This window comes from Podarcis pityusensis (genome assembly GCF_964106645.2).
Source record: "Podarcis pityusensis genome assembly, chromosome: 5".
NCBI classification, from domain to species: Eukaryota; Metazoa; Chordata; class Lepidosauria; order Squamata; family Lacertidae; genus Podarcis; species Podarcis pityusensis.
Window position 1 is genome coordinate 57,151,668 of NC_138032.1, and position 9,812 is coordinate 57,161,479.

At 40.5% G+C, this 9,812-nt stretch overlaps 1 protein-coding gene across 3 annotated transcripts in view; it reads right to left on the reverse strand.

Moving 5' to 3' along the window:
* ADAM12 (ADAM metallopeptidase domain 12) overlaps nt 1-9,812 on the reverse strand; it is a 189,566-nt gene that overhangs the window by 149,950 nt on the left and 29,804 nt on the right. For 2 of the 3 annotated variants that reach the window (XM_081005209.1, XM_081005210.1), the window contains one exon: nt 8,016-8,149. In XM_081005209.1, coding sequence (XP_080861335.1) covers nt 8,016-8,149 — 134 coding nt within the window. Of the gene's footprint in view, nt 1-4,651; nt 4,772-8,015; nt 8,150-9,812 lie in introns of those variants that run through there. The other variant, XM_081005211.1, reaches the window with a different exon arrangement.

The following is a 9,812-nucleotide window of genomic DNA, read 5'->3' on the forward strand; positions in this document are numbered from 1 at the left end:
AGCAGTGGGTCTGTGTGAAAAGACCCTGAAGGTAGAAAGTTGGAAAACTGTGGCTGTAGAAGAACCATCTGAAATCCTAAGACATCTCCTAGCAGCAGAGAACCTGATCGGTCTTATAGGGTTTGACCACACTTACTCCCCCCCCCCCTTTCCTAGGCACAGTCTGCTCTTTAAAGCTCTGTGTGCAAACACTTTTTTTTTTTTGCCCTTCCACTTTCCTCAGGAAAACCTGCTCCTTAATGCTGAATCAGAACAAACAGCAAATTGGGCTTTCTGTGGATCACCGTTTGTTCTGATTCAGCAGTAAATAGCATGTTTTTGTAGCAGAAGTGCCAGGGCAAAAAAATTATATAGGGAGGACCATTTGGACACAGAGCTTTAAGGAAGAGGCCTGTGCCTAGAAATGCAGCACAAAAGGAAGTCTGGATGAGACCATGGTTTGAGGCAGGGCAGCCACTTATGCATCACCAAAACAAAAGAAACGGCCAATAGAGAGTTAAAATGAACTCAGCACGAGTTCATTTATACTTATAAAGAGTGTAACATGCCATAACTGTATCAAATTAGCTGTAGCTTTTAAATTGTTGTTAAAACCATGCTTTGTTCCAGCCATTCACTGTATTCCGAAGTAAGATCAAAACCTCTTTTATGATGGAAATTCTTAATGCTTGAATTAAAGGAATATCACATTATATACTACTATATATGAACCAACCAGGATTCTAAGAGGGAAGTTTTCTGATGCTACCTTATAGCTGGTAGATCAAAAGAAACAAGTATTACAAAGACACAGTGAACACCAGCCTTAAGTGTAACACTTTCGCATTCTCAGCTGGGTCGATTACTTCAGTAGTGAGATCAATTTGGCCAAGACTAGACCAACAGGCTTCACTGGTCAAGTAGAACAAGCTTCCAGCCAAATCTATCAGTGTGTCACAGAAATAGCGAGTGAGACTTTTACTCAGCCTAGAGTACTTCACAGTGAGTGACTAAATCACAGCAAATCCACGCTTTGGGTTTTTTGTAGTTATATTAGCATATTAACATGTAAGCCACTGGAGATCAGGACTACAGCGGCAGCAAGCTTCTCAATGTCCAAAGTGGTAAGATGTGTTATCCAAATTGCAGAGGTTGCTATGAGTGTAATCAGTGAACTTTTGGCTCATGCAACTTGGCTACTCATTTTTTTCAAGCCAGCTCAATGAAACAACACCACACTAGCAGAGTTATTGACACAACTATTCACAAAGAACACTACAAGTGCATGACCAAATCTTCAGGGTTTATCAGCTCCATCCTTCTTTAAGATATTTGTAGGAAGCTTTGCTCCACATCGCATTGGTTTACCAACTTAGGTAGGGATCCAGGGTATGGCCTCCTTTGTGCTACAATTGTAGTTTTGCAAATCCTTTTCTGAAAAGCTCGCAAAAGCTTTCATTTGATAAATAAAATAGTCTTAAACAGATTGGCATGTGGGATAATAACTTTTTTTTTTTTTGCTTTGTTATGCAGGGGAATGTTTTAGGTCACTTTATGAGATGTTTTATCTCTATATATTTCAATTATTTCGCCGCCTTTCAACTTTATTCCTTAAAGCTGTGTCTTTCAACGGGGGGGGGGGGGAGAGGGCTGCCTCCATGCGGGCATATGAAGACATATGAAGATTTCAGTGGTGGTGGGGACACACGACTTTCTATAATGGACAGTAAAAAAAGATAGCACTATGAAAATATAAAACTATGAAGTGTTATGTTCTGAAGGTGAGAAGAGTATATGCAGCTTATTAAGTAATATTTGTGACGTCATGAGCATACAATATAACCAGCACAACAGTTCATCCTGCACAGTTCAGTTAATCAATCACATGTTTATTTATGGTGTTCATTTCCATCAATTTTGAGAACTTTGAACTTTCTCTCCACACCTGGAAACACGAGAGACAGAGAGAGAACTTCAGCTACATATAAGATCCAGTTAGATAACTACTACTTATTTATTAATCCCATTTGGCTTTGCTCACTAAACACTAAACTCCGTCATCTCCTAGTCAGGCATTTCAAATTTGCCAGGCTGAATCTAAAACAGATCACCTAGAAGCCCTCTGGAGAAACTTCACTGGTTAACAAAGAGCTTTCCCAACTTTTCATGTCGGTGACACACTTTTTAAACATGCATCATTTTGCAACACAGTAATTCAGTTTTGGGAAGCGGGTGGCACTGTGGTTAAACCACGAGCCTAGGACTTGCCAATCAGAAGGTCGGCGGTTCGAATCCCCGAGACGGGGGGAGCTCCCATTGCTTGGTCCCTGCTCCTGCCAACCTAGCAGTTCGAAAGCACGTCAAAGTGCAAGTAGATAAATAGGTAGTGCTCCAGCGGGAAGGTAAACGGCATTTCCGTGCGCTGCTCTGGTTTCGCTAGAAGTGGCTTAGTCATGCTGTCCACATGACCCGGAAGCTGTACGCCGGCTCCCTCGGCCAATAAAGCGAGATGAGCGCTGCAACCCCAGAGTCGGTCACGACTGGACCTAATGGTCAGGTGTCCCTTTACCTTTACCTAATTCAGTTTTACTAGCAAACTGGAGGGTAAACTAACCCCTTTCCAGCCCCGGGAGGAGCACGGGGACATAGCTGTCAACTTTTCCCTTTTTTTAAGGGAAATCCTATTTGGAATAAGGGAATTTCCCTTTTAAAAAAGGAAAATGTTGACAGCTATGCACAGGGAGCATTTGCACAACACTGCAGCATACACACTAACATGTAGTGACACACAGTTTGGAAACTCTGGGTTAACAACTTGATTCTGCAGACAATACAAATACTCTGGCAAAGGGAACTGAAGAGACGATCCTGTCACTGCAGAACACACTGTGAAGAGCCCTTTTATCCCTGACGTTCAGTCCTTGCCAAAGCATCTCCAAGAGAAGTTTTTGGAATTCAAGTGTGCGCCAACAGCCAAAGATGATGTCAAACCATTCACTTTGCAAAAGTTTGGCTTGAAATATCTCTTGATATACCCCAAAACAGGAGTGCAGGCTCTGCTTATCATTGTGCCATTTTCATCCACATACCTTTGCAACCCCCCCCCCCCCTTATGACTATTAAAACAAAGCAGCTCAACATACTGGATGTTGAAAGTGACCTAAGCTGTGTCCTGAATGCAAGACATTGAGCCTAGCACGCAACATCATCAGTGTTCACATCAATACTAATTGTAGTAGACTTGTTGAAATTTTTAATTTCACATGAATTTTTTGAAAATTTGAATAATTCATTTTTTAGAATTGTAAGCATTTAGATTCATTTTTATTAAGCCAAAAACTATTAACTATAATTAAATGTCACAATATTCATTTGAATTTTCAAAAGGATTGAAATAATTAGGGGAGCCAGGCTTGACGGGTGAATAATATGTTTATATTAGCTAAAAGGGTACATGGGTTAGCAACACAGCTGTCAACCTTCCCTTTTTTGGCAGGAAATTCCCTTATTCCAGCTCCGTTTCCCGCTGCTATCCCGGATTGTTAGATATCCTGTAGACTGTCCCCGGGACAGGTGAGGCTGCTGATCCCTTATTTTCAAATCTGAAAGTTGACAGCTATGGTTATCAAAGATTGAGAAACACTGCCTTAAAGGCTGCTTACAAACCAAAAACAACCTTTAAAATAATTCCCCTAGAAAATAGTAGAAGACAACTGAATTTAGTGGTGTGTTTTGGCCATATTATACATCTTTTTCGAGATACACACACACACACACACACACACACACACACACACACACACACTATCCTTTTCTTGCCCTGTAGCCATGGCTAAAAACACAAGACAATTGCAACTCTGTACTATGAAACTATAGGAATCAATAATGCACTTGCTTCACAGTCTTTTGATTCCCATGAATTAAGTATTGCTAGCATTTTCCCCCAAATCTTGCCAGCTTTGAGGATTTACAAGGCTCCGCTTGTTTCAGCAATGCAGAGTGTAAAGTTCTTTATCCTCTACTTATACTAAAAGATCCCTGCAGTTTGGCAACTCTTTTCCCAGGTAAAATATACAGACTTTGTTTGCGACTAGCATCTTTTAACGAAGCGATGTTACCTTGCTTGTAAGCTGCATGTAATGGAAGAGTATGACCCACAGAACAGCATTTTCACTTGGACAAGGCCCAGGCTGCAGGTAAATTGAACTGTTATCACAACTGCTTCAAAATATTATGTCAGAAAAGTATTCTGTGTTAAAACAACTGATATGCCTCCCATCAATATTGGCTTAATAGTTAATCTTTAAACCAAGTTTTAGGGGTAAATACAACCTGCAGCAAATAAGGAAAACCTCCCCACCACTAGGATCACACAATTATTTAAAACACATTAATGTCTTAAATAATTTCTACTAAGACCAAACACAGAGCATTTCCCCTCAAACATTTCCTTTAATACTGGGAAGTGGGGTGTGTGGCCAGGGTCAACTTAAACCACGGCGCGATGCTGAATCGCCCCTTCTAGCCTCGCACCGCAGATCTCCCGCCCTCCCACCCTTGGTTCAGGTTGCATCATTGGCCTTGCTATGGACTTCGGTTGGTCGCCGTTGAGGGGCCTTGTAGGACTTTTTCCACTTGGCAAATTGGCACTGGCTACTTGGTTTTCGCCTACCTCGTAGCAATCGTCACAACTTTGTAAGGTTTGGCGGTTAGGCATTGGAATAGCAATGTGTGGGGGAGGGGAGGTGCGGCCATCACCTGCCCCTCCATGCTTAAGGGTATTCCGTTAAAGCAGGGGTCAGCAACCTTTTTCAGCCGTGGGCCAGTCCCATGCCCCACAAATAACCCAGAGATGCATTTTGAATAAAAGGACACATTCTACTCATGTAAAAACACGCTGATTCCCAGACCATCTGTGGGCCAGATTGAGAAGGCAATTGGGCCGCATCCGGCCGCCAGGCCTTAGGTTGCCTACCCCTGTGTTAAAGGAATCCGGGGGTGTGGATCTCGTCCGAAGCCTGGGGAGGGGCTAGGGCCATGCCACGACCCCATCGGGAACCTGGGGGATGCTCGAATCGATCCACATTGGCGGGGCTCCCCCTACTGGTCATTTACCCTTACCAGAGTCCCTGCAAGGTGGGCAGGAGTCAGATATAGTTGGCTCGGGTCCAATGCCTAAGCCAATACCGCTCACATTCTGTAACCAGTAAAGTTGTGGCCTAAATTTTGCCCATTAACATTAACCTAAAATGCTGGGTCCTTGTGTCTTTCTTCTCATGGGGCTTGGGGGTTTGACACGCGACTGATATGCCGTCCAGCAAAATTGGCTTAATAGTTAATCTTTAAACGAAGTTTTAGGGGGAAATACAACCTGCAGCAAATATGGAAAACTTCCCCACCACTAGGACCACACAATTATTTAAAACACATTAATGTCTTAAATAATTTCTACTAAGACCAAACATGGAGCATTTCCCCTCAAACATTTCCTTTAATACTGGAAAGTAAAAAGATGAAGTTAGAATGGATATTGGTGCAGGTACTATTCTAATCCTACCCTTCACTAATTTCTCCCTCACCCTGCCAAATAACTGCAACTTTGAGAGGGGCATTTATTTATAGTTAAGGAAAAGGCATAGGAGGAAAGAATTTAAACTCTCTCTCAAGGCTCTACCTTCCCTCTATTCAAAGCAGCTGCCTGGGCCCTCAGTCAACATATCTCATATCCATTATTGTTGGCCCTGAATTTAATGGGTTCTAATTCAAGGTGAACATTAAAAAAAGATTTGTGGTTTGGTACAGAAATCCGTGGGGGGCACCAGTGCCTTCCTTCCATGGATGCCGGTGGAAACTTAATATAAAAGCAAAGTTTCCACCAGTTCCCATGAAAGAAAGGCACTGATGCTCCGCATGGATTTCTGTACCAAACCACAAATCTTTTTTTAATGTTCACCTTGAATTGGAAGCAGTATGGGAAACAAATTAATGATATAAATACTTTATCATTGTTCTCAGAAAGGTCCTGTGCTGTAACCCTTTCAACAGACTACACTCACTAAATCTGAAATCTCTAAAGAATTATAAAAAGCACACCATCTGTTTCTAATTAAATGATCTAAAAATAGAATCAGGAAGATATCTAATACATAAGACATTGTGCTAGTTTGCTTAAGATCCCACATGTATTCCTATTTGGTGAATGTTGTATTTTAAAAGTTGGCAATTATCCCCCTGCCAATTAGGAAAGATAATGAAGGCTAACTGAATGCATGCAACCATATGTTTTCATAACAACTAAATCACCACATACACCAAGACTTGTCTTCTAAAACTCAAAACATTACAAAATCTAATTCATCTATTAAATTCTATGCAAAATCATATGGAGCAGCTCTACTGAATGCACTGGGGCTTACTTCTCTGTAAATATAAATCAAGATTGTGCTGCGAGAAATTCTAATTGTACAATGAAAGGGTGTAGTCACCAATATGGTGCTTTCTGATACAACTGGAAACTTCTGGATCTTACAAAGCCTCAGAGGCCTATGGTCAGATGCAGTAAAACAGATCCTTCTGAAATTCCCTCTTCCAGCCAGCAACCCACCATCAAATCTATATCTCTATTTACTGAGCCACAACAATCATCTGGTGCTTTTCAGTGCTGTCATGGTACAAACATATAAATTCAACAAATGGATCCACATCAATCTTTGCCATTTTGACAAGGGATCACCTCAGAGCTACCTTCAAATCATTAGTTACCTCTTTGTCCACAGAAGTGCTTTGTGACTTCACAGGATGGCAACAAAGCCACCAAAGTAAAAAAAAAGAAAAGAAGGAAAGAAAGTCATGAATATCCTTGGAGATCCAAGCCTTAGATCAAATGGATGGTGTTTTCAGAAGAACCCCATGTAAAATTATTCAAATTCAACAGAATCCATATAAATTCTGCTGAATCAGAGTTCAACCCAGACGTCAAGGAAAAATAATAATAATAATAATAATAATAATAATAATAATAATATCTTTATTGTCATTGCCCCCTTCGGGGACAACGAAATTACTTGACTGCTCCATAAAAACACTAATTAATCAATACAGTATAATACAGCAAAGGGAGATTAGATGACTTTCAAAGTCCGGGCTTCCCATTCAGGGCCGAGATCGCTCTGGAGAAGAAGCTGTTCTTAAGACGGCTCGTTCTTGTCTTCATCGTCCTGTATCTCCGTCCCAACGGCAAGAGCTCGAAGAGACAGTGACCAGGATGCGATGGATCTTTTACTATGTCCAGTGCCTTCCTATGGCACCTTGTGGCATAAATCTGCTCTAAGGTGGAGAGTGGGCAGCCAACAATGCTCTCTGCTGCCTTAACAACCCTGCACAACCCCATCCTGTCCTGGGTAGTACAGCTTCCGTACCACATACATGTAAAGTATGTGTGTGGGGGGGCACATACAACATCCTCTCAGAATTCCAATGTACTACCATATCCAGAAAAGCTGGTAACCTTTATAATGTCACAATTGGCCAATAAATGACTTTTGCAACTGGCAAAATCAACTGAATAAAGATTGGAAGCAAAAGTTGAGATTTGTTAGTCTAGTTATCTTATTTTCAACGGGCTTCTGTTTAATTCTACTAATCCATTGTTTATCACTTCTTTTTTGATAGCTATATTAAATAACAGAACAAAATAATGCAGTTTAGATTTCTGTTTTAAACCACAAACATTCAGACAGAGAAAAATATAACAAAAGAGCCTCTATGGTCTTTTAAGTTGGGGGAAGCTCATATCTTCAAAAACCCTAGCTAACAAAAATGAATCAGCATCATGAGATGAAATCTAAACAATGAGTCACATTATGTGGTATCTCTCTCTATGGACTCTAAATAATTTAAGAGTATGATTCCATTTAGTAATATGTTTGTACATACACACAGAGAGAGAATATTGCAGGCTATCACTGCAATCCTGCATGCAGATGGGCTGTATTCTATGAGGTTATATAACAATAAACAGCCAAATGAATACATACCTTGGAATAAGAGCTTTTTAATGGTGTCCACTTTTCACTACTCAGGAGATAAGGGACTATTATTTCATAGTGCGCTGGTTGGTTCTTCGAAATCCATTGCCTAGAGAATTCCAGCTTGTGCTTTGCATCCCCTCCTAGAGGAAAAAATGGGGGGGGGGGGGAATTAATGTTAACAAACATATTGCACATACTATACAAAATATTGCTAAATGAAATAAACTGAAAAGGTAAAACACCAATGTAATACTTCAAGATGTGATACACAAGTAAGCATCTATGTGGTCTGCTTTTTGGTTCTATATTATGTTGTTTTCACTTTGGAAGTAGATAAAGAAATCGGTTCCACATGTGGAAGAAGGAATAGAAAGAGATTAACTTGAAATTGAAGGGAAAATGATAATGGAAGGTACTTTACACCAACCCAGTTGCTTCTTAAGACTGTGGTCCCTGGCAACTTTTCAGAAGGTCCCTGAGGCTAAGGTAAGATATTAGAGTAAATGCTGAAAAGACAGAGGTTTCTCACATGTCTCCACTGCATGCTGTATAGGCACTCTGTTTTCAGTAACCATAGTTAAGATTAACAATAGTTTAGGGCTCAGATGATGCTAAACTGGGGTTTATCTAAAGTGTGCCTTATTTCCTCTTGCAGCTACACTAGAGAAGGAAAGAAAGGGAATTACATGAGCCTGGGGAAAGCTTGGCTAATTCAAGTTACTGTTAAACCATTGTTTAGTGCTACATTAGAACAAAACCACCCTAGTATGGCAACACCATTAAAGATAAATAAATAGCAATTTCCTCTTATGTTCTTTCTTTTCCTTTACCAGAGTACCTGCTATCCTACAATAAGGTTACATCTCAGTTATATAGCTCTTCACATGAGCATAGCCAAGGGGGGGGGGAGAGGGTAGGGAGGCAGCTGCCGCCCCATAGATCAAGTAAAACAATAGTAATAAACTAAACCAATCATGTCAGTTCTGGGGACCCCCCCACAAGTCCTGCCCCCCCCCCCAACAAAAACCCTGGCTACACCCATGGATCTTCACATTGATTTTGCACAAAGGGTTTAACCATTTTATTTAAGACTTTGTATTAGCTTCCCTAAATATGTTTAAGATCTTTAACATTTTATTATTCTCTGAATAAAACCCCACAGTCGTGTGCCATTTCTACAAGCTATTTGAGTTTGTTTTCCCCCCTACCATGGACATAATTATCAATTATCTCAGTAGTTTCAAAATGTTTTATCCGGAACATGAAAGTCGCAGTGTATTTACAGTCCCTAGGTGTTCTAGATGCACATTAGCAAAAGAATCATCTCAAAAAGAGAAGATACAAGCTAACACAGTATGCACTGCAGAGCCAGATTATTAGCGCTATGTCAAAAAAGCAACTGGTTTCTGGCTTTTATTTCTTACTCCTAATTATACTAATTATAGCTGCCAGAGAAACAGCTCTAAAATGTAATAAAGCTCCGTGGGTCTCAAGTTACTCACTATGGGCTTGGTCCAGTCAAAGTTGCATACTTCTAGGTCAGAGAAATTTTAACAGGATCCTAATGAGATTTAAGTGTTTAACTTGGTTGGACTGCAGCCAAACTTCAGCTCTGTATTTTAGTAATGACAATCCATGAGACGATCCATTTATATGTAGTGCAAGATCTTAAAAGGCTGCAAACCAATCCTCGGCATGTTTACTCAGAAGTAAGTCCTACTGAGTTCAGTGGATTTAGTTCCTAGCATGTATCAGATTATAATCATTCTGCACCATCTGCAGCCCCTTGATCAGTTGCAAGAG